This window comes from Gopherus evgoodei, chromosome 14 (assembly GCF_007399415.2).
Source record: "Gopherus evgoodei ecotype Sinaloan lineage chromosome 14, rGopEvg1_v1.p, whole genome shotgun sequence".
Lineage (NCBI taxonomy): Eukaryota > Metazoa > Chordata > Testudines > Testudinidae > Gopherus > Gopherus evgoodei.
The window spans coordinates 23,742,735-23,768,442 of NC_044335.1; the positions used below are offsets into that span (position 1 = coordinate 23,742,735).

Here is a 25,708-nt window from a genome sequence, read left to right on the forward strand (position 1 = left end):
CTTTTAAGGGCTAGTCTACATGGTGCTGCAGTTTGGACTTTGGGGGTGTGAACTGTAGAACACTCTAACTGCCGTTTGTAGACCTACTGAAGCAAACTAAATACAGGGCACTTAAAGCATTCTACAGTTCACACCCTCATAATCCAGAATGGAGTACCTTGTAGACAAGCCCTAAATCACTTGAGTGCTTTGGAAAGTTTTACCCCTGCGTTTTGCCCACATTAGTGGTATGTGTTTCACAATAGGGCGCCAGCATGTTCAGAGCTCTGATTCCATGTGGGAGCCAGGTGAATTTAGATGTTTAACTAGACTCAGATTATTTTGCATGTATGCTTTTACTGTTTGATGGGACACAGTACATTCTCCCTACTGTAGATATCCCAGATCTGAAGCAGAGATTGCAAGCTCTCAACCTGCTTATCCTGATTTTGCCAGAGCCCAATAGAAACACCCTAAAGGTAATAACCACCTTCTACTGTATCAGTTAGTTGTGTGAGAAAATGTGAATCCTTCCAGAGAACCTATGTCTTAATACCTCATGTAGAGAGAGGTATAAGCAATCTGGACTTATTCTTTTGATCTCGCATCAACTCCATTAACTGGTCTAGGTGTGGATGCCTGGGGCCAAACAAACTCCTGTGTCAGTTCAGTGAGATTGCCAAGTTTAAGCATGCAAATGCAGGAGCAGCAGGAGTTATGCCTTGTCAGGGTATATTTTATGCCCATGTTTGAAAATCTGGCTTTTCCTATTACAATAGCCATTGACCAAAGTCTCCTTAGCTCTTGGATACCAAGATGCAGCTGATCTTTGTGATTCTTATATAATATTTGTTTAAAATGTAGAAAAAAAAATGCTGCAGAAATTCTAACTTTCTGCCCTCTACAGATCAGACTGGATTAAAATCCCTTTCTCACCTTTGTAGCTAATTTTAAACAAGAGAATGTTGTTTCTGTGGCAGTGCAGGACATTTGAATTTTACGTTTGTTCCCTAGCAGTTTGGGGACCCAGATGTCAGGAGTACTGTAGAAACCACGTCTTTAATTCCCACAAGTATCTCCCAAGTCTCTCGATAGTGCCGCCTCCAGATGATCGAAGTGCTATATCTGCATAGTCCTGCAGAACTATTGTAACTTTAAACCTCCGGCTCAGTTGGTCAAAGATCTAGTGTTCTGAGGCAGCTTGGATGGCTTATGGTTTTGGGTAGAAACAGGAGACTCTTGTCTGTTTTGTCTGAGCGAAGCTTTGAATTTTGAGGGGTTTTTGGAATCTGAAATTCAGAGTGAATTCCAAAGGACGCAGCCTGCCACGAGTCAGGGAAGAAGACCTTGCCTGCCTTGTGCAAATCTTGTTGTCTTTCCTGACTTATGGATTTGACGCCCCAAGAGCCACCACCACAGCTTGGTACAACTAATTGATGACCTCCTTAGTGCTAGGACCTGACCACCAAGCCCACTTACACTTGTGATTTGCATTCAGGTCTCCAGAAATGAAAAGCTATTGACATTAACCAACTAAGCCACCCAACACTTGCCCAGTCAGGTTTGCTGAACTGTGCACAGATGTCTTGAAAACACGTCTTTCTCCTTCTTTCAGGCTCTGCTGGAATTTCTCAGTAAAGTGGTTGCTAGGGAGAAAAAGAACAAAATGAATCTCTGGAATGTTTCCACAGTCATCGCTCCGAATCTCTTCATGCATAAAGGACTGGCGAATAAGATTCCAGAAGGGAAGGAGAAGCAGCTGGCAGAGGGGGCAGCCGATGTTGTGCGGATGATGATCCATTACCAAGACTTGCTTTGGACTGTAAGTCACATGGCTGACTGTTGGGTGATAGCAACCTGTGCATTAACCAGACTGGGCTATAACTCAGAAGAATGAGATAATCCTGGAGATCTTAAACAAAATAGAGCTCTGTAGACAAAAGTTATTTGGCTAAACTCTCTTGTTGTCTTTGCTGTTTTGAAAGCACATAGGCAAAATACAGAACGTTGTTTTTAGAGGCTTTTTCCTGTTTACAATAGAAATCTTTGAAAGTCTCACTGATTTCTCTGCAGGTGACCTTGCCTGTGGATGTGATGTGCACAAAGCCACAAATCTTCCCTTTTTAAGAAAGAAACAAAGCCCCCCAAAAGTCCCCTAAAGAGCAGTGGACATTGCAAGAGTAACTTTTTGCAGATGCCCTAGGAGGCATTCCACTTCCTCAGGGTTGAAAGTGGGTGGGGATGTGCCACTCCATATTCACCATGTTCTCCTTAACCCCATCAACTCTTCAATGTAGGAAAAACTTACGCATGTGCCAGTGTAACTGTCAACATATATTGGAGCCCAGTGCTTTCCAAGTATCTTTATAGAATGACTGTCTAGTCCTTGAAAGTATCCATCCGCACACCCACCTCCATGGGTCTGTTTATTGGTTTGTTTTTATTTCCCTTAGATTTCCTCTTTCCTGGTAGCTCAAGTGAGAAAACTGAATGAGAGCAGCAGCCGGAGGTACCAGTTCTACGACAGACGGATCAAAAACTTGCTACGGAAGATTCACACAGACAAGGACAAAGTGGAGAAGAACCAGGCAGAAGTAAGTAAGCTGAAACCTCTGAGGATGGGGCTGAATGAAGATTTCCCATTAAAGGTCCCCTCATGAATGATGAGTATATGCCAGGGGGTTAAATTCTCTTTAAACAAAAATTAAAGAGAAACAGACAAAAACATTACCACAAACTCCTCGAAAATTCGTCTCACTGGCTTGCAGCAAAACACCCCCATTTCCCTTACTAAACTGTGCCGATGCTCTGCCCGAGATGCCATGTGCTCTCAGGCGTGTGCGTGAGGAGGGAAATCTGAAATGTTGGCAGTCGAATCTTGTCTTTGACACAACTGAGGATCTGGCTCTGTATGCTCACAATGGACATACTGGCTTATCTTACTGGCTTTTATTACAAGTGCCAGCTAGAAATCCTAGAAACTTAGAGATGAGGGCAGCAGCTTTCAGGTACCTGTCTGTCTGTCTCTCCTGCCCTACTTTTGTGCTTCCAAACACTTGTTCTGATCAGTAGGGTTGCATGACACCAGTGTTAATGAGTAAAGGTGCATGCAGTGGTGCTGGATATTAGCAAACAGTAGGCCCATGTCTAGGGCACATAGGCAGTGAGATATCACAAATAATAATAGTGATTCACTTCACTTGTTTCTGTACCACTTCTTTTCCCAAGGGTGCTGACAGACCCTATCCAAATTGTTTAAAACAACAGTTAATAAATGGGAGCCTCTCTTTTTCCTTTTAAAAAAAAATGCCAAAGTTAGGAAGCGATGTACAGACTGAGGTGTACTTGCAAATTTTGGCTTTTACTATTAAACAATTGGAAACCACAAATCAATTAAACAAAAGGGACGGGTCACTCTCAAATCCTACATTATGCAATGCATGTTATCACTATTGAAAAGCTGCTGCTTTATAGAGTTGGCAATTATCCATCCAATATGGAGCAAACAGGTATAATTTAAGCAGGAAGAACTGTGTGGGTTGGGACATCCATTATAAAACCTTTAAAGGACTGTGCAGAGAACGGAAGTTCAGTTTTTATGAAGGATTTTGAGACTGAAATTTTTGCTTTTGTTCTCATTAGAACCAAAACTGAATTTTTTTTAAAAAATCAAAATGTTTTGTTTGGAAAATGCTGCAGTGGGGCATTTCAGTGCTTTCAGAAACCCCCTCCTTTTTCAGTTTTTCTTTTAAAATGAAATTCAGGCAAAATCAACCCAATTTCACTAAGCTTTTCCATTTCAGTGGAACTGACTGTTTTAGCTACCTCAAAGTTTCTGTACCGGCTTTAATGCCCAGACCATTCATGACCACCAGAGGGCACCCACACTTAATTCTATTCCAAAGTCTATCCAAGACCAACAATTCCATCCTTGGCTACAGTATTAAAACAAAAGTCGATCTCTTTAGTCTTCACCGCTTTTAGACAGTTCTGTATTTTCACATCTCAACCTGGTATAAATCCCATCAATGGGCCATTGGATTTGTACTTGTACATGATTTCCCACCTCAATTTAGAAAACTGGCATCTCTCTTGTTCTAAATTGTCAGTATCTTTCTTCTAAAATCATTTCCCCCACCACCACCTCTATTTTTAGCCTTCCAAGACAGTGAAAGTACAAACATCTCTGTTACTGAAGGATTCACTGGAGGTTCATCTGAACAATGGAACCAAAGCTGCTGATGTCCTGAGGCAGTTTCAGAAACACCTCAGTCAGAATGGCTGGAGTATTGTCAACAAAGTCAGCCTCATCAAACGGTAAAAGGCTCTTTCTTCGTTATAAGCAGACAGAGTAGTCCAGTTTCCATATGTTTTCTCTTGCAGGGGTGGGAGACTGGCAAGGGGAGAGAGGTTATATAGTGACTATATTCAGTGACTCTGGTTTGCTGTTTTAAACCTTTTGAAGTGTGTTTGGGAGGGGGAAGAGGAAACCCTCATCTCCCTTTAAATTGTGACTGCGTCATCGTATGGGCTTTTGGGGATGTGGAGCAGTTGTTGGTCTGCTGCCCTCTGGGTGCTAGCGAGCAGGTGAACTGTAACAATATGTGCAAAATCCTCTTGGGGAGGAGGAGTGGATGCCCTTTGGGGGGGAAAGGAGGGAGGGAAACGCTTATTGGCTTCCCTTTTGAAGTTTGCAGTAAACCAGGAGAGGTGATGTCAGCTTTACTTAGCAGCCAAAATATCACCCTTTGTGCTAATCCGGACAGTTGCTTATATCTGGCAGTGTTTTCAGGAAGCACACACTGATGCATCTCTTGCACCACATCCCTAGGCAGAGTATGTCCAGGCTTAGGAGAGCAGGAGAGAAAGCAATCAAAGCTGTCACATTAGACTGGAAAGCATTATCACTAATATCCCAATGGCCAGCTGCCTTCCCTGCCAAAGGCTGCTGCAGCGTTCCTTACACAGACGAGTGCTGCTCAAATAGGCTGTTGGTCCAAGGTGAATGCTGCCGATAGACATTGATTTTTGTGCCTTTTATCTTCTGTCTGAGAAGCAAGTCCTTTGCCAGTCCTTTGTGGGTCTCGTAGCAGTGAAGAATGTCCATTGCTTCAGTCTTGATTCTTGGGTGATCTTTTCAAGAGTTGCACTCCTAGAGAGTGAGGGGAGTCTACTGCCCTATGCCCTGTAGCTTCTCTTACCCCTGCTGGCCTTAGAAACATGAACCACTGAGCTGGATGTGATTGTTCTGGCCTGCCTTGTACAATTACAATGTTATGTTTCTTCTTTTGTCTCCTGCAGTAATGGTGCTGTCGAGTCGATGAACCTGCTCCTCTATGAAGTAGGCGGCAATATAAGTATGTCAGATTGGATGCTGAATAGCTACAGATCTCTTCTTGGTCCTGGGGTATTAGTGGGGAATTAAGAAAGGAAAGTCTGACTGTGGGAGAGGGTTCTGATAAAGATGGAGCAAACTGTACTCCCCAGGGGTGAAGTTCACTCAAGTACACAGGACCCATATGAAATCCTCTGCCACTTAAGCTGTTTATAGAGGCCTTGAAGTGGTTATCTAGACAATCCAGCTTGATAGATAAAGGAGTTATTTAAAAATGGGCCCAATAAACAGTGTTAAAGCCCAGACATTCCAAAGTTGTGGTCAGCTCCCCTTGAGAACAAGGCCATTTGGAACAATGGGAACTTGTGGGTGCTGAACTCTTCTTAAAAGTGGTCCACTTGGCGCAGGTGCCTACAGTAGAGATCTCTTTAAAATGTGACCCTAAAATAGTTACACTTTCTAAAGGAACTTCCCTGAAATGCAGCAGAACTAGGTACTGTGACAAAGTTCCTCCTCTGCCTTGGTGGGTCCTGCGCTTATTGGCAGATTTGTTCACCTCAGTGATCTTCCCCTCTTGTGGAACCCACAGTCTGGGTCAGCTCCTCCTGTGTCTGATCAGGAGTTGGGAGGTTTGGGGGGGGGGGAACCCCACCCACCCTCTACTCCAGGTTCCAGCCCAGGGCCCTGTGGATCGCAGCTGACTGTAGTGCCTCCTGTATGACAGCTACAACTCCCTGGGCTACTTCCCCATGGTCTCCTCCAAACACCTTCTTTATCCTCACCACAGGACCTTCCTCCTGGTGTCTGATAATGCCTCTCCTCCTCAATCCTCCAGCTGTACACTCTCTCAGTCTCAGCTCCTCGCCCTCTTGCTCCCAGCTCCTCACACACACTCCATCTCCTCTGGCTCCTCCCTGCCTGACTGGAGTGAGCTCCTTTTTAAACCCAGGTGCCCTGATTAGCCTGCCTTGATTGGCTGCAGGTGTTCTAATTAAAGTAGCTGTCTCCACTGCCTTCTAGAAAGATCTTAATTGGCCCCAGGTGCTTTGATTAACCTGGAGCAACTGCCATTTGGTTACCAGGGCACTAGGGATTTGTTTAGCCTGGGGCTAACATACCTGTTTCTCAGTACTTTACTGTAGCCATCTGGCCTTGTCCCATCGCAGTATGTGTCTGCTTCTTTTCACAGTGATACAAAGGCTTTTCTGGCACTAATTCTGAATGACCTGCAGAACTTGCTTGTGGTTTTAACCCTGAGTTACGCAGACATCCAGAGCAAAGCCTTTCCATCCTCTGCCATTGTCTAATTCATATACAGGTTTTCTAACCAAACCCAGCTTTATTCTTGTGAGTCCATCTCCATTGTACACCTCATCCTGTTTAAAGACTGAGTCTGCAGCATTAGTAAAATGAACCTGTTCCACAATACTATGTACAGTATCATCATCTGTTAAAGGAGAAGGCTAATGCTGCTGGAAGGCTTGCTCACTAATGAACTAGTAACAACCTGTTTGGATTTTCTTTCCGTGATAGCAGCTGGCTCAACAAATTCAAGGTTCTAGTTGGGTCACTGCTTGTCTTGTGAGGACTGATAAGGCTTGTTATGGTATTAGGAATCTTTAAAGATGGTCTCTGCTAATGAGTACAGAGGACATGGAGGTGAGGCAACATGGACTAAGCACAAAGATGGAGTTTCTGTAATGCCCACCTATAAGCTACAGGATTGTCAGGAGAACAACTCTATCTACCAGAAGAGGTCTATCTTTAACACTTCTCCATTATAGTATCAACAGAAGACAAGGGACTCTGCCTGCTTGATAGAAGTAAATACATCCCTTCTACCAGATCCAAAGGCTGCAAGTGATCTGTATGAAGGTCTTTACCAGCACTAAAGTTCTTGGATGTTAATACTGTGTTACGGTGCCTTTATTGTGATAAAAGGCCAAAGCTAGGACTGAGGGTGGTAGGCTGATTCTCTGTAGTGACTGAAGTTGGCAACAAGAATGTATCTGTTCAGGATCTTTACCAAATCATATGCTGGTGGATAGACCAGTAAGTACCCTTTATTCTAAGGGACACTGTCAACTTACCCCAGAACTTAAACACACACAACACTGGGGGAAATTATTCATGATCTAGAATGAACTTAATTTTTTTGTTAGCTGCCACTTCTTTATTAAAAATACACAGAACAGTTGGCAGGACAAATTATTGTCACATGTAAGTATTAGAGGGTGAGATGTTTAACCACATGCCTTTCTTTAAGCTCATGATATTGACTTCAGTGAAAAATACTCACATTAGACACGTGCTTATTACCTTGCTGAGTCAGGGCCATAGTAGTTAATACAGTTGATAAATTGCTGCATTACTCCTAATGCTTCTATTCTCATCTGCCATTTCTATATGCAGCAGAACTGTGTAAGGAAAGTAAAAGGTAATCTGATCTCTGGATGATTTTAAAAAAGAATAGATGTTGATTTCTGAAACGTTGCATTGGAGTGTGATGAAACCCAAAGACTCATTAGTGTATGAGAACCAGAAAGTGAAATTGACTGGAAACACGTGAAAATTACAAATCTGGCTTTTAATTGAAAAAAGATGAAATAAACAGCGTAGACTGTGAAAGCTAAATTTAAATAATGCAAATTCTGTCATCTTTATAAGCTAAGGTAGCATTAGTAACCCAGGTAAGGAAATTTCGTTATTTTAAAAACTGTTTTTGTAAAGGGAAGATCAGGTTGTAACCCATTTCTGTGCTTAAACTTCTTCAAAACCACTGCCTGCACACTCAGGCCATCTCTAAACTCAGAGTTGTACTGCTTTAAATACACCAGTATAGTCAGTGCTACAACATCTCTAGTGGGGTGCAGTAATTTTGATATCGCTTGTTTCTGTACGGGAAAGGGAATAATTATACTGGTAAGTCACTTTTTTATACCAGTATAACTGTTCACACTAGGACTTTTACCAGTATAATTATTTCAGTAAAAGAAATCACACCCATAACCAAATTGTTATACCAGTAAAACTTTCTAATGCAGGCTAGGCCTCAGATCAGATTCTAGCAATGCACAAACAAGTGATAGAACTTCATACGTGCAAAACCCATCACCAGCATGGAGGTAGAATTGTTTCTCTCATATCTGCAAGCATTAATGGTCCTGAAGTGATATACCTATCTCACAGAACTGGAAGGGACCTTGAAAGGTCATTGAGTCCAGTCTCCCACCTTCACTAGCAGGACCAAGTACTGGTTTTGCCCCAGATCCCTAAATTGCCCCCTCAAGGATTGAACTCACAATCCTGGGTTTAGCAGGCCAATGGTCAAACCACTGAGCTATCCCACCCCCCTAAAGTGCATGGGTAAAGTTGCATGTTCACAGATGAAAACCAGTTCTTCTTAAAACTTGATCCATGATGAGTCTACTTCTAAAAACAAGGGTAGCTATTACTGACTTATGGAACTTGTTTGCTCTAAATAGCTATACATATATATTTAAAGTAATTTGAATAGTGTTACACACAGGAAAAAGCAATAGCTATGGGACTGAGGTGCAAAATTTTAAATTTTAAATGTGTGTGTTTTATCCAACAGGTGAACATTGCCTGGATCCAGATACATATCTCTTAGACTTGTACCACATCAACCCTCATGCTGAATGGATTATAAGGCAAAATCCGTCCTTTCCCCGGATACTCTAGGGAAAACACGAGTGAAAATACTTTTGTTTCAAGATTCTGGGCGGGAGCAGAAAGCTAGAACTTTTCTTAATGAATGTGACGTCCCAGAATGGAGGAAAGTTGTTACTTTGGAGTGAAATAAGCAGTGTTGGTTTGGAATGTGTTTTACTTTTTCAGTTACAGCAGGCTGAAAAAAAGAGAGCATGTCAGAGTTGGTAACCAATGGAATTCAACATTAGGTCACAGAATCCAGAGGGTGTGAATACTTTTAGTAATGCACCTGCAAGCAGAGCTTCCGAGAAAGTGGGGGAGAGACCTGTCCTGGAGCAAGAACCTGGTAGAATGTCTCTTAATCCTTTTGGGTTTGCATTATTCTTTATTTTGACCACGTCCTCATTCTGGAGGAGAGAGATGGTCAAATCAACTAGCACTATCAACGGTCTAGTCTCCTTGTGTTGCATGTGTTAAGTTTCATGGACTTTTCACTGAGTGTCACATGTACAGTGCTGGAAGAACTAGACTTGTTTTCACCCCTGCCCCCATTCCTCAAGTCTCATGGTTTCCCTGAAAAGTGTTAGGATACTTTTGGTTTTGTTTGTGGAGGGATGTAATGAGTAGCCAGATATAAGGAGAGGCTTGAATCTTCATGTAACATCTACAGTTAAAGCTGCACGCAAGAAAGTCATTGTTTCCAGAAAAACATGGACTTGGTATCAGCTCTTCTCAGAGGGACCAGCTGATAGAAGAGACATGCCACGGAGGAGCTGCTTGCCTGTCCCTGCACATGTACTGTTGGTAATGCACAGTGGAAATCATAATAGATACACCCAAGGTGTGAAGTGCTCCAGTACTGAAAGGAAGACCAGCATCTAGTTTTGCTGCTTGATCATCTTTGTGAAACCTCCAGGGTAAAAGGTGGCAGAGGAGAAATTCTGGAACAGTATTTCAGGAATTTTTATTATTGTATTTCAAAGAACTTCTGTCCTGATATAGGGGCCAAACTGGGCTTGGTTTGGATGAGTTAGATCATATGTTAAAGCCTACAAAATCAATATTAATGTGAGGCTTAGTCTGACCTGGCCACAGCTTCTTATAGTCCTTGCCAGGGTAAAGGTAATCTAAGTGATGTATGGAGATCATCTTTGACTACAAACTCCCTCAGGCTACTGTGAGCACCGAATTGGGCTCTTTTACACTGGCTGCAACCTTCCATGACTCTGGAGTGTGCATGCTGTGGGTTTGGGGAGAGCCCAGAATAGTTACGGCCTGTCCGGTAGCATGAACATCTGTGTACTGGTTTCCTTAAGATCGAAACTGGAATGCAGCTCTGGAAGAATACCTCAGAAGTGTCACTGTCCTTACAGTGATGCTGAAATCCCTAAAGAATGAGGGAGCCCACTATACACACTGGTAGAATGTGGAATGTGCAGCAAAACTATCCGTCTAACTGTACCCCCAGCAGGCAATATAATGTATTTTAAACATTCATGTGGCACAGACAGGGCTGTCCTTCAAGTATACTTCAGAAAGTCATCTTCTGCCTATCCTTATCCACCCTGGAGACGATCTCAGTATTATTTATTTCACTAATTGAGTTGTTTCCATTGCCATCTGAATTGATCCTCTTTCCGGTTTTCTCAGGCTGATATTTAGCTGTTGCTCTTCCCTGTCTTAGAATCATAAAATTTCTTATAAGAGCACTTCAGGTATAGATTTCTTTTCCTTTTTCCATCCCAGTTAAATTCTTTTGAGAGGATTAAGATGCTTGAGAAACAGCTGAGCCATATTCTGTTTAATTCTTCTTAGTCCTGATGTCGTTTCTGTATTTACGCTGCGGACTTTTTAAAATGTTGTCTATATGAGAATGTCTGTCTGTTTTTTGATTGTTTTTTAGATTAAAGCTATGATGTGCAGATGCACGGATTTCAGGGATCATTAATTTCATTTCTTCCACTCTCTTGATCCTCTTTTAAAGAGCCTAAATAACAATCTGAAATTGTAAGTGAAGATGTTCAAAAGTGGCTAACGACTATGGTGCCTCAATTTTGGGAGGGGGGAGGGGCTACTTACGTTACCTTAGAGGGGCCTGGTTTTCAGAGGCAGGATGCTTCACAACTCCTGCAAATCAGGCTGCGCTTAGTTTGGGCCCTCAAAACACAAGGGCCACAAATTACTGGTCACTTCCGAAAATCTTGGCCAAAGCGATTGTTATGAGCATTAGCAAAAGATAAGAACAAAAACACAGTGGAGATTTTCAAAACCATGAATACAGTATTCTAAAGTAATAGCTGCTGCTGCATGGTGTCATATCTTTGGATACCAGGGGACCATCTCATGAATAATGTGAGAGTTAGAAGTATGTAGAGGAGCCATTCATGCCCTCCTATTACAGGTGTTCGTACTGTAAGATGCACTCCTGATAGTTCTCGATCATGGGGCTTGCTTTTTTTTTTTTTCCTTCACTCATAGGCTAGTATCCTAGGTGGCTTTATTTATATATTCAGTTGGTTTTCAATGTAAAACTAGTCTAGTGACATTTCATAAGTCATTACAATATCTTTCCATTGGGAACTGGAGCAGAGCAGTCCTATCAGATACAAACAAATGACCCTCCCCTCCCTCCCAAGCCGATAAGCAGCCGACTTTGCATTCCCCCTTTTCCTAACCTCAGCGCGGTTGTTCAGAGAGATGGCAAGATATGAACGCTTCAGAATGTTGGGAAATGCTGATCAATTGGTTGCTGGGGGTAATGATTTAGAGTTATCAGTAGGAGGGTTACTCCACATCTTGGGCTAATTTTTTTTTCAAAGTTTTCAAATCTGGATACAAAATGCATGCCTCATTTGCATGCACAGTTAATTTAACTGAACATTCAAATTATCCTCATCCATTTGCAGATACAACTGTCTGGCTTGTGCATGCAAATTACAGACGTTTTGTGCACTTTTTTGAAAATTTGACATGAAATTGGCAAGTATAATAGTGTGCTTTGAGACAATAGCAGCCCTTTATACATGAAAGCAAAAGGCATTGGTGAACGTTGTGAACAAGGTGTGCTTGTTTTAAAAAAAATATATAGTTCAAGGTACAAAGACGGACAGCAGCAGCAGGATAGTCCAAATTGCAGTACAGGACTCTGCTTGCTTTGGTATGAGGAATATTTTATAGTGCTATAACAACTATGCATTCTGATTGGCTACAAGGGCTAGAGAGTGGGGACAAAGGAAAATGCTACTCCATCACTTCTTCTATAAAACAACTCATCTCTGTTTGGTTTCTGGAGAAACTCACCAAATGTGAAATAAGTGCTGTGAAAAACAAGGTTAGAGGGAATATCTCATGAGGCAAATAGGCTAGGAATATAAAACTATATTCAAATTGTATGTCAAACTCCTCATCTCTGTCCATAGAATTGATGTTCTTTCATATTTACAGTTTCTTAATTTTGTAAAAAAGACCAAGTCTGGTGAGGCTAGAAAAATGTCACCACAATGTAAAAGTTTTGTTTTGAATGTTAGCTTTTATTAACTTTTTGCAATATTTTAATGGTGTATTTAAAATCCACTTAATCAATAAAGCAACACAGAATCATAAGATGTTAGATAAATGGATTTCTTATGTCCCATGTTCCAGTGGCAGGATATGAAATCCACACTTAGGATGGGATAGCAACTATGAGCTTGACTTGACAAAAATACATTCAGGCTACTATATTTGTCTACTGGAGATACTAGCCTATGTTCTGATCTCAGTTACACACTGGATTTATTAAAGTCATTTGAAGACAGTGGCCCAGATTCAGTCTTGGTGGCATACAGTGAGTAAAACCTTGGTGCATTAATATTTGCAAGATTAGGCTATAAAGAGACAGATCCTTGTTCTATTGAAGGTAATGGCAAAACTCCTATAGATGGGGCCAAGATTTGGTCAACCAGAGACTGGAATCAAAATATCAACAATATATTTTTACAGATCGTGAAGTGAAATTATCAATATTACAATAAAACCTATTGACTGTAAGTCTTAGTACTCAGTGGCAAAAAGACCAGTCAAATTTAACTTTTTTTTTAAGTGACTTTTGACTTTCCCCATGTCTTTAGTTCCAGACATTGGCAAGATGTACACAAGCTTACCAACTTGTCTCTGTCTTCCTTGTGGTATGGGATCTGATTCAAACTCTCTGTAGATGCTACCACCTCACTTAGGATGAGAGACCCTTCAGACCTATTTTCAGGAAGTGATGAGGTCTATAACAGAGCAAGATGGCCATTTAAAGGTAAATTGCTACCAGCACACTTGTAGGGCCTAAGCCCTTTTAAAACTTGGACGAGTTGTATGACTGAGAAGGGAATCGTGTGATGGCATGACTCCCACTAAGTAAGAGGAAGATAGGGAGGGCAAGATGTACCTGGGAGCAGGGGTGTTGGGACAGTTTTTATAGTGGGGATACTGAAAGCCATTAAACAAAACTTTACACCCTATATATGATGGAAACCACTTAAAGCTGGGGGTGCTGTCACCCCCCCAGCACTCTTGAGTTCTAGCACCCCTGCTGGGAGCATTTCCACAGCTGGACCTGGGAATGGAAGAACTGAAGGGAACAGAAGCAGCTGCCCCAGAAAGCACTAATTGGGGACTGAAGGAACAAAGAAGTGTGTGCAAGGCAGCCTGGAGGAAACAACCAAAAGGCTGGGGAAAGGAAGCACCCAAGGAAGGGGTGGAGTTTGGACTCGAAAGCTGGCAGGAAGGCCTGGAGCTATCTGTGGGTCTCCATCACAGGCCTCTGGAAGACACCCTTAGATACAGGGTGGGGGGGGGTTTCTGAGGGCCAAGGAGGAGTGTGCCCTGCATTGAGATGTAAGGAGCTCTTGTTCTGGTGATGATTTGGGGCAGGAGGAGGATGGTCTGGGCTTGGACAGATGGCACAGTATGGGGATGACACCTGCTCTGTGCAGTTGCTCTTCAGTTAGGGGATCCCAGGCCAGGGCTGTGGAAGAAGGGGGAGGAGCCCCCCAACATCCAGTCCCTGCAGCCATGGAGAAGAACTTATCTCAGGGATGGGCAAGAACTGGTGTTAACCCCTATCTTCAGGAGAAAGAGACTCAACCCAGGAGGGAGAGGGATGGTTTTGTTCAACTCGTTTACTTTGGGAGAGGATCCTTTTGGTTTGGCCATGTGTTAAAGCACCCAAAGCATCCTACCAGCTGGAGGGAGACACTGGGCCACAGGGGGAAACCGAGGCATGGCATACCTGATGAGGTTCCAAGTAAGGTCTTGTAACAAGGAAGGAAACCAGACTGCTGATTGTTTCATTTCTGAGCCTTATTGTCCTGTAACGATCTCTATGGCTTGTGTTTGGAAATGAACACTTCAGCCTTCAATGACTTCCCTTGTCTTCTTAAGGCCAAAAGGAACCAGCTGGGTTGGGAATGATCCGTGTGTGTGTTCATTCACAACTCCTAGTTCCTACCTCTGCCACTTGGTCACTTATCCACTGTACTAGGCTGGGCTGCTCTGTCACCAGTGTTTCCGGACAATGAGACGCATGGCCAGAGACTTTAGGTTTCTTGATGGACATCCTGACCTAACCAAGAAGAGGGTGAGTGCCACAGGCCCTAGAAAGGCAATACATGTTCATTCACCTACAACTTCCAACTAAAGACAAAACCCCTCTATCCTTCCGCCCCCCACCCTTCATTGGGCCATGTCTGTGGTTACACATAGTACAGAATAGTCCGGCTAGTGGTTAACAGCCAATAACCAATTATTAACTAAGATTAAGGGAAGCTAAAGGTTTCACACATTATCCGTGGAATGAAATTATGATTAGTTGCTGTTTTATTGCTGGGTGCTGCAATTGCCTAGTGTTTGAGCGGTGAAATATGCCCAAAGCCCAAAGTTGTGTTTATATAAAAAGCAATAGCAGTGGCCACAGGATTATCACTCTAGATCAGGATTCCCTAAGTGATTTTCAGACGAATGGAATGAAAAACAGTCCAAGTGGTTTGAGGCTGCTTTTCTCCTTTTAAGTATTTCAGAGGGATTATCTGAGGAAAACACCAGTTTATCAAACTCAGTCCACCCATTCATCTTCCACATTATCAAAGTGCTAATCTCTGTCATTCCCAGGGGCATTTTTGGATTGATCATTACATGGCCATCTTGTCTGCTCTGAATAAAAGCCCAGTATTTATTTTGTATACTGTTCACAGTGAGACGTGAGATGATAATTGGAAATAGCATGCGAGAGCTTTGCAAAATGTTGGTTAAACAGATTTATATGAATAAAGTGGAACTGATTTAAATGTCAGCTATTTTAAAAAAAACATTTGCCCCAGGACAAAATCTGTGTAGAAGTACAATGAAGTCTTGAACAGGAAGAAGCTCAGTGGCTGAATGAAACTTTAGCACGGTGAGATGAATGCTATAGAAAAACAGCCAGATAACAGAACAGTTCTGCTAAACAAATGCATTTGCTAAAGCAACATGGATAATTCATAGCAAATATCTTATCCATCACACTTAGATGCTTCCCCCCTCCCCCTTTGCTACTTGCCTGTGAGGAGTTTGACTTTCTCCCCATAAATTTATTCACCAAAAATGTCAATTTCTACAAATTCCTGCCAGTAGGTCATGATTTTCAGGAGAACTATAAGCTTTAAAAACGTTTGATTTGGGATACATTTTTGTGGTGGTGGTGGTGGTGGTGACGGTCTGGTTAAAACTGGAGGTTTCCAGAACAAACACACAGGGTTATGAATTGAAAATTCTTTCTGCAGATATTCTCAAGCAGCCTCTGAGGTGTGGGGGAGGGGAACACCATACAAATGAAAGGAACCCCCAAACCTAATTTGGGAAGATTGTTAAATGTGTGGTGACACCTTGTACATTAAGACATGATTAATAAAGCATAAATTCCAGTGTTGGTCTACATTTTTCACTGGGTTTTAATGTCTCGGGCAGCCGTTGATCGGATTGAAGTAACATGATGTGAAAGTCGTTTTGTGCATCCTTTAGTGCCATAAAGGTTTATTCTTGGATTGTAGGACTGTCCCAGGTGCGCAAAACTGATGCATTATGGCCAACCTCTTAAACCGTAGGCCACTTATCAAGGTCCCACTAAAGATAATGCAGAGTTGCAGTGGCTGTACACCACATAAGGTGGTGACAGCAGAGTTGGCAGCTCTGGTTTGCATAGTTTTCCCCGTAGACGCAGGTTTTCAGCTTTCTGAAGTCTATGGGGAACATCCCTTTGGCTGTCCTTCCTTGTGAGGTGGGGGAGAGGGAGAAGGCAGCTTCTTTGTCCTTCAGCACCTGGAATGGGCTGAGCTCCACCACTCTGACAGGCCCAGGAGCATGCCTGAAACACTTGTCCTTTTCTTCCTCTGTAGCTGGCTCTCCAGCACCTCCTCGCAGGTTCCTGACATGGCCCTGTCCCTGGGCTGGAACAGCAGGATGAATAAACTCTCTCCTGTTATCCCCACCCCATGGCTTGGGCAGGGGATGGAGGTGAGATTCCCAGGTGTCCCAGACAGCACTAAGAGGGGACTGAAGGAACAAAGAAGCTAGGGATGGAGCAGAAAATCCTAGTGCTGAGGAAAGCAATGAGAATGGGCACATCTGGAGCATCTGCCCAAGTGTTTGGGAGGCTGGGTAAGGGGGAGGCAGATTAATTCATGGGGGAGTGTGTGTGTATGTGTGTGTAATATATATAATATAGCAGAGCCACCCTGCACCCACAGAACTCTGCCAGAGAAACCCTTCCTATAATATCTGTGTGTGTGTCTATAGAGAGAGAGCAGATTATATTATAGGGGGGGGGTTCTCTGGCAGAGTTCTGCAAAACCCCTCCTTCCCAGCAGACTACCACAGGCACCCACTCTTGGGGCAGGCTCCAGCAGTTGCCCCCTGTCTCTAACTTGCATGGGATGGGGCTTCCCTAGGCCCTGACCTCCATTAACACTGTGGGTGCAGGGTGGCTCGGCTATGCTGTACCTACTTCAGGGCTCCACCCTGCTTCAGGCATTCACAAGCACTCGCTCTGCAAGCTACCTGCCGTGAGCATGTGGCACAGAAGCCTCTAGTGGTCAACAGGGGAAGTGGCAAGGGCAAAATTCCAGAGCTGCGTGTGTTTTTCTTTCAAGACGTTGAGAGCCCCCTATCTGCCCTAAATGGCAACAAGACTGAGTACAGTACTTGGTGTGATGGTTATGCTGGAGCTTTTAGCTCCTCTCCATTGGTGTGGGAGAGCATGAAAACCACTTTCCCAATCACGGTAATCACTCTAAGGCCTTTCCTTGGCTAGGCGGTTGTCCTGAATATAGCTAGTATGCTACATTGGTGCAACCACTAGAGTAGCTGGACAAAACCGCTATCTGCTTTGGTAGCCTTTATCTCTTACTTGAAACCCTACAGTAAGCTCCACCAGTACCAGTAGTGTTGTATTGATACAGCTACTCCAACCCTTGTAATTGAGGCAAATCCCCTGCCTAGTTAAATTTATGCAAATTCAAAATCTACTGCCTCTCCCCCCTGCCCCAGGAAGACACTGATGGACTGGGGGTGGGGGGAGAGAGGGGAAGAAAGGCCCAAATACCCATGCCAGGTTATTGGAGAAGCTCACAAATTTGCTACTTTAATTACTAAGAAAAAACTGGAGGGCTGTGAGGTGATGAACTCCATAAATAATCAGTGTCTCCTGCTGTCTTGGTTCGCAGCTTTTCTTATGTGTCAGTGTACAGCGAAGAAGATGCTCTTGGCCTGTTCTGATGACTTTGTGGTAAGCTGTTCTCTGGACACAATAAGAGGCAGCCAAAAAGGGAATAATTGGGTATTACTTATAACAAACCAACAGAGCTGGCTGATGAGCTAGATTCCAGTTTTCAAGCAAGACAATTAAGGATATTGCATTGTTTTTTTTTCAAAAGGAGAAATAGACATGGGGGTTCCCTAATAACCCTCCTGACTCTGCATCATGTCCTTAGCACATATTGTTGTGTGTTGCATTTATTATGAGCCACTTGTTATTATCCCTAATTATTTAGCTGGGGGGAGGTCTCTTGCTAAATGGCGAATTTGTGACTTGATGAACACTCAGCTGCCTGCATTTAAGGTAAAATTACTGTAATTAGCAAATCGATCAAGCCTGGCTGCATTTTGGCTGCCTGTGACAGAACAAACGGACTGAAAGAGCGTTATTTAGTTGGAAAGTGGGGAAGAGGTTTGCAAATTTCAGGAGTGGCATACACTGCATGAATTTAAAGCTTTTCACATGTTGGTCTTAATGGCAAAGCTGCATAATTGTCTTCTGTTAAATTTGTTCTGCAGCCATAGAACCTTGAATTGTGGTCCCCCCCTGCACTTCTCCACCTGCCCCAGCTCACCCAAGCTAAGTAGGGCTGAGCCTGGTTAATAGCTGGATGGGACACGTCCTGCGACAACCCAAGGTGCTGCTGATTCGGTAGCTTACCTGCTTCCTACTGAATCATCAAGACATCTGCAAAATTCATGTTCACTTCAGTGGCAGCAGGATAAGACCCAGAGGTTGGTTTACATTTAGGTATTTAGATAGGCTCTCTTCTTCCCTCTTCCCCAATTGCGCTTCACCCTGTCTTTCTAACAGAAGTTGCAACATGGATCCCCTTTCATTTAATCTCCTCTGCAACTCAACAAACCCCATCTCAATACACAAGCAGAGATTTTTTTACCCTGAAAATGAAGACAAGCCAGATGTTTATGGGGTCCACTAGGCTCACTGATATTGCTATTTTGTGTGTGTGTGTGTAAACATTCCAACATTATGGTGATGAGCAGCAGTAGAAAACCCTAAGCTCGATAGAGCTGTGTGCTTTCTTTGCTGTCAGAGAACAGGAAGTACAGTGTTTACCCAGACTGCTCTGTGATTGCAGGTAAAAGATCCCTGGAGATATGCACATCGCATCCTAACATGATCCTTTCAAAAGAGATGAGAAATTCATGAAATGGAACAAATACAATCTCCTTCCTTCTTGTGGTATCTTCTCTCCTACCAGAAAATGGACTGTCTGGTGGACTGCAGAGAAGCTGGGAAAAGACAATGACAGCTCTGTCCAGGACAGAGGTGTAGCAAGAGGAGATGGTATCTAATTAACTGGCCTTTCTAAGGAGGAAGAATATCCCTAGTGCGTTTCCCTATTAACAATGGGATTGGTAGTGACTATCAGATATTGCAGTAAAAATTACAAAATGGGACCATTTCAGTATAACCTGGGAGAGCCGGGGGTGCGTGGGGACAGACAAGGTGTGGGGAAAACAATGTATGCTGTCCTGCTGGGGACAGCATTCACCTGTTTGCTGGATCTGTTTCTCCAACTGCAGGATAGTCAAGAGAAATTGCATCCATCCATGAATGGAGTAAATACATTCAGAACCAAACTTATTCTAACATAGCATTTTTTAAGGACTTGATTTTTGTCTTTAGGTGTCCTTCTCCATATTAGTGCATGTATTAGCAAGGGGGTGTTTGAACTACATAACCTAGAGGCAAAGGCTCACTCTTTCTCCTCCTCCTGGTTAGGCTATTATTAGAAAGGTTTCTGCTCCCTGTTTCTGTTCCACCATGAATATAAACTCTAGCCTTGGTGAATTAGGACTATTGCATTCTATAATTAAACAAAATCCTCTTGGTCTTTGGTGCAGGCAGCTCGTCATTTTGCAGATCATGCTTGTTGATTTGCTCTTTTATCCCCTCTTTTCTCTCTCTCATTCTGTGTCGCTGTCGTCCATTTTGAAAACTAGCTATATGTCAGACATTTTGCCACTCTTCTCCGCTGCTGTCTGTCTGTCACTTTCTGTTGGGCTTTTCCTGTCCAGGCTTGAGAGGCATCCATGGTTGGAGGGGATGTTGAATCACTGCTGTGACTGTCACATACATGCAGGGAGAACCTGTGTTGAACCGTCAAAGGCAGAGCCAACAGCATTTGAAAGCTTCATTAGCCAGGCTTTGTTCTGGTTCAGTGCAGTCAGGCACACAGATAATGCCTTGAGTGTTATCAGCCATGTGCAGGCCTTGGTTGCATAGCAACCCAGATTGGTCTACATTACCCATTTTCCGGGAGGAAAAATGTACATCATTTTCTTCAATTTAGCCTCAATGCAAATAAGAATTTATTCCTGGCTACGGATCCTTGGTTTTTACTTTTTTAAAAAATGTGATGCCAAGGAGACTTGGTTCCATGTTATTGCACAGGCACTAATGCACATTAATTTATTTGAAGGGGTCAGGCACTCTGGAGTTCTCGTTTGTTCTTTTAACAGCTATTTTTCATCTCTTCTTTTCAATTTTGCAGAAGGTTGGGTATGTGACAAGGGCTGGGACTTGTGTCATTCCTCTCAAGCCAGATACAAGATCAGGTCTAGAGAAATTCCTTTCTTGTATCATGTTATCTGTCAGCGAGGGGAAAAATGCCAGGTTGACATCATTTGTCTAGTTCAGATTGTAAAGCTATGGAAGGTGGAGCATCTGCTGGTTAATTTGCTTTGTTTTGTACCCATTTTGCAGGGCAGCTCTGGAGGCTGAAGTCTTTTCTCTCAGGATCTGTTTGTTTGTTAAATGTTTTTCATGACATCTAGCATGATATAGCCTTCATTTTTTTTATTGGAATTTTCTCTGTGTTACTAGAATACAAAGAATTTGAACTGGTCCAAAAAAATGAAAACTTATATGTAGGTAAAATTTAGACCTTTTCATTCTGAAGTGTTCAAAACAGACCTGTTTCTCAGTTTAACTCCTTTCCCTCATTTTTTTTCAAGAATATTAAAAACGTATTTAGAAAAGCCTGGCAAAATAGCTATTGAAATAGTTCATTTACCATTTTTATAAGCGCAATTTCTCACAAAAGTACATATCTTTTGTGAAAATCTCATTCTTGAATAAAGGCTATGTTTTTAAAGGAAAATCTTTTAACTGGAAAAATTTCCAAAAAGTCGACATAGTAGTGCAGAAAGGTAAGGTTGGCATAAGACTCCCTCCTTTCCTCCTCCCCGCCAGTGTGTCTCAACCCTGATGTGAGAGGCAGGAAGAGAGGTGGTCACTCTTCATAACCTGGTCACTCTTTGTTGACTCTTCTGAGACTTGCCAATATGTGGCTTTTGTCACTTTTGGACATATTTAGTGGGGACTGGACTAAGACCCACTAACTCACTTCTTACAGGCCACTGATATTATTTCAGAAATCCAGGAGGTGGGGACTGGGTAAGGTGACCAGACAGCAAGTGTGAAAAATCAGGATGGGGCTGGGGGGTAATAGGAGCCTCTGTAAGAAAAAGCCTCCAAAATCAGGACTGTCCCTATAAAATCAGGACATCTGGTCACTCTAGGACTGGGTGAAAGGAGGCTGTCAATGATTTTTTTTGGAGAGTAGAGGGGAGTTTGAGGTAGTTTCACTGGGTATAACACTATCCACTTCACAGGAGTAGCCATCACATGCTGGCTTCACAAGTACCCACACTCCGGTCACTTGGACATCCCCTTTCTACACCTTGCTGGTGTGTAGGAACAGATGTGGAACACAGGGATTCTCCCTCCTAAAGGCTTTGGAGCTACTGAGTGTTCAGAGCTCATCTGGATCATCCTTCTAAATCTGTGTCTGGATTCACTATTCCCAAGCCATGGCACTGCTTGTAGGAATGTCCCATCCAGCTGCCCTTCATTCATTTGTGCAATGCATGGGGACCCTTTTTTAGAAATGAACTTGCTTAGATTGTAGGTGCCTTGAGGCAGGGTTTGCCTCCTTCCTGTGAGGGTACAATGTCTAGCAGAGCCTGATAGGGGACTTCTACTTGCTACTATAGTGCAAATATCAAATAAGAAATGCCACCTACAGAAGGTGGCTTCTGCACTTCTGAGACTGAAGCTAGGCAGTGGTATTGGCTCTGTAATCAGGAAATCCACTCAGAACTGCCCTGTGCCCAGCTCTTCTTTTAGTGTAGGCCATCAGCTGTTGTCTGGCCATGTTCAGACAGTTGTTTCCACCTATCTCAGTTGATAAAATCAGAGGGCTGATGATCACTGCACGGACAACGTCAATAAGGTTGGATTAAGCGTTACATAAAGTTTGAGGCTACTAAAGAAAGAAAATGCCTTTAATTTTTTTTTAAGCATAGGCTGGTGCATCAACTAGTAAGAGAACAATATATTGTGCATCCCCTCTCATTTCTTTACCCATGTCCTTTTCACACTAGTATTCCAGTATCGAACGATAATACATTTTCCTTTCTCATTAGTGATGCAGTTTGCAGATTGATTCAGATTAACTAGGACCCTCACTGTATTAAACACTTTAAAAGAAACGCACAAGAGCTTAGGGATGTTCCTGAAAAGCAATTTCCTCAGGACCGAGCAGTTTAATAATAACTCTAGAGTTGGTGGCATTCAGGCTCATTTATTTTAAGCTACATTTCCAAACCATGACGGGTCCATAATAAATAAACAAGACAGTCTGGCAGATTTTGTATGGCAATGAGCTAGCTTCAACAGAAAGAACCTATGTGGTTCAGTCCACAATGCATCCTTGCAAACATGCTTGTCAATGCAGAGAATAATGGGGATTTCAGGGAGAAATAATCAAGAGACCATTAACTCTTTACCTTGAGTAACTACTGTCACCAATATTGCATTGCTGAGGGTATTAACAGAAAGTAAAGCTTTGGGGAGGTGAGTGGCAGAGGGAAGCAAGAAATTAGAGGAAGTTCTGCTCCTTGAACAAACTCATAGCTTCATGTTTCCTATAATAGTGAAACTATGCCCCCGAGTATTCATCTGGATTCTTCCTGTAGCTGAGTCCTCTGCAGAGCCAGGCATGTAACCTCAGGCAGTTCTTTGCACCTGAGACCTGATGCCAATTCAAGCAATGAAAAAACACACTACAATATGTTTTAAAACACTTGTTTAAAAAAAAATCAGATCAATATCCCACAGGAAACAAAAAGGGCTCTGATACTGTCTGTGAAAAAGCCTTTACAAGCCCTGTAGGATGTTCAATAGTTGGCAAAGGTCTTTGGGGAAATTATAACACCATGCACTTATTCCTTCTTCCAGCTATGGCTATCCAAGCACCGACATTAATGTATTTAGCCTCTGACCCCTTCTGTGATGTTTGTATGTTTTGTGAGCTCCATTTTAGAGTCCAGAATAAGCTGAGTAAGCAGGCAGGAGCACAAACGTGAAGTGTCTTGCCGAAGATCCCACCCTAATGACAGTAAGTCTTATACTGAGATTGTGAGCTCTTCAAGGCAGAGACTGTCTTTTATTGTGTTTGTACCATGTCTAGCACAATGGGGTTGAGGCATATATTATTTATAATACATAGATAAGTCAATAACAGAACTTGGAATAAAAGGATTGTGTTCACCCCACTTCATTCCTGAAGGGGTTAAGGCAGCTCAGAAAGGGCTAATTAGCCTAGTAGGTTGCACCTGAGAGGAGAATTTGGGCTTGATTGACAAGCACTAATTGAAGATGGGCAATAATAGACAGAGGCTTGTCTAAAGCCAGGAAGTGACAGCAGAAGGGGCTTCAGTGTGGAGGTTGGCAGTCACTCTCTGGGCCTAGTGAGGAGAGAAGGAGGAAACCCAAGTGAGGACTAGGAACCCTGGGATCCTGACCCTGAGGGAAGAGGTTTATTCAAAGAAGTGGTGGAGAAAATGCTCAGGGAAACTACTATGAGGCTTCTGGTGCTATAGACTTTGGCTGCTGATTGTATGTCCCTGGGCTAGAGCCCAGAGTAGTGGCTGGATCTGAGTTCCACCAGCCACTGGGAGAGTGGCACAGTCTTGAATTGGAAGACTGACTGGAATGGTACTGGGACAACTGGTCTGGTGAAACTTTGATACCCCAGAAGGGGAAGTGTCCTGGACAGAAGGCCAAGGCATGAAGAAGAAGGGTCAAGTCACAAAAAGAAAGTACTGTAACAGAGAGAGAGAGAGAGCAAGAGAGGTTGTGGCACGAGTGACAGAAGGAAGGGAGGATCAGACTGGGAGGAGCTAATCCCCAGAAGCAACTACAAGGGGATGCACAAGGTGAGTGTTTAAAAAAAAAAAAAAAAAAAGTAAGTATATAGGGACAAATCAGGAAGGCTCAAGCACAAAATGTGCTACACCTAACTAGGGACATAAGAGGCAATAAGAAGAAGTTCTCTAAATACATTAGGAGCAAGAGAAGGATGAGGGAAAATGTAGGTCTACTATATAGTGGGGAAGAAGAGCTAATAATAGATAACATCAAGAAGGCTGAGGTGTTTAATGTCTATTTTGCTTGTCTTCACTAAAAGGGTTAATGGTGACCAGATAATTAACACAATCAATATTAACAAAAAGGAGGAAGAAACACAAGCCGGGGGGAGGGATAGCTCAGTGATTTAAGCATTGGTCTGCTAAACCCAGGGTTGTGAGCTCAGTCCTTGAGGGGGTCACTTAGGGATCTGGGGCAAAATCAGTACATGGTCCTACTAGTGAAGGCAGGGGGCTGGACTCAATAACCCTTCAGGGTCTCTTCCAGTTCCATCAGATAGGTATATCTCCATATATTAATAGGGAAAGAACAAGTTAAAGGATAATTGAGATGTAGTCAAGTGGACAGGGCCTGATGAAATTGATCCTAGGGTTCTTGAGGAATGCTCTGAAGCAATCTCAAAACGATTAGAAATTATCTTCAAGAACTCATGAAGATAAGGAGGACTGAAGAAGGCAGAGGACCCAGAGAATTATAGACAAATCAGACTTACATCAATCCCTGGAAAGACACTTTAAAAAATCAGCTTGTAAGGTTACAGGATAACAGGGTTCTAAGGAATAGCCAACATGGATTTGTCAGAATCAATCATATGAAACCAACCTATTTCTTTCTTTGACAGGGTTACTGGCCTAGTGGATGGCAGTGGGAGGCTGTAGGTGCAATATGTCTTGATTTTTAGCAAGGCTATTGATGCAGTTCCATGTGACATTCTAATAAGCAAAAAGAAATATGGTCCAGATTAAATTACTATGAAGTGGGTGCATAACTAGTAGAAAGACAGTACTCTAAGAGTAGTTATTTAATGGTTTACTTTCAAAATGGGGGGGGGGAGATGTATCTAATAGAGTCCTGCAGGGGTCTGTCCTGGGTCTAGAACTAGTCAAGATTTTCATTAATGTCTTGGATAATGGAGTGGAGAGTATGTATATAAAATTCACAGAGGACACCAGGATGGGAGAGGTTGTAAGTACTCTGGAGGACAGGATTAGAATTCAAAATTACCTTGACAAATTGGAGAAGTGGTCTGAAATCAGGAAGATGAAATGCAATAAAGACAAGTGCAAAATACTACACTCAGAGGAAAAATTGAAGACACAGGTACAAAATGGGGAATACCTGGCTAGGTGGTACTGCTGAATAGTATCTGACGGTTATAATAGATCACAAACTGAATATAAGCCAACAATATGATGCAATTGCGAAAAAGGCTAATATAATTGTGGGGCATATTACCAGGAGCGTGGTATGTAAGATGTGGGAGGTAATTCTCCTGCTCTTCTCAGCACTGATGAGAATTCAGCCGAAGTACGGTGTCCAGTTTGACACATTGGAGGTTTTTAGATACAGCTGTTTGGGGCAGGTCTAAGTATACTTGGTCCTGTGTCAGCACAAGGAAATGGACTAGATGACCTTTCAAGGTCCCTTCCAGCTCTACATTT

General features: G+C 42.8%; 1 protein-coding gene across 8 annotated transcripts in view; it reads left to right on the top strand.

Annotated features, from left to right (window-relative positions):
* Nucleotides 1-12,567, top strand: part of ARHGAP40 (Rho GTPase activating protein 40) — a 73,613-nt gene extending 61,046 nt beyond the window's left edge. For all 8 annotated transcript variants that reach the window (XM_030533707.1, XM_030533700.1, XM_030533703.1 and 5 more), the window contains exons 10-15: nt 376-458; nt 1,595-1,801; nt 2,433-2,573; nt 4,136-4,296; nt 5,281-5,336; nt 8,913-12,567. In XM_030533707.1, coding sequence (XP_030389567.1) covers nt 376-458; nt 1,595-1,801; nt 2,433-2,573; nt 4,136-4,296; nt 5,281-5,336; nt 8,913-9,019 — 755 coding nt within the window. In that variant the 3' untranslated portion in view covers nt 9,020-12,567. The remainder of the gene's footprint in view (nt 1-375; nt 459-1,594; nt 1,802-2,432; nt 2,574-4,135; nt 4,297-5,280; nt 5,337-8,912) is intronic.
* Nucleotides 12,568-25,708: the final 13,141 nt, after the last annotated feature.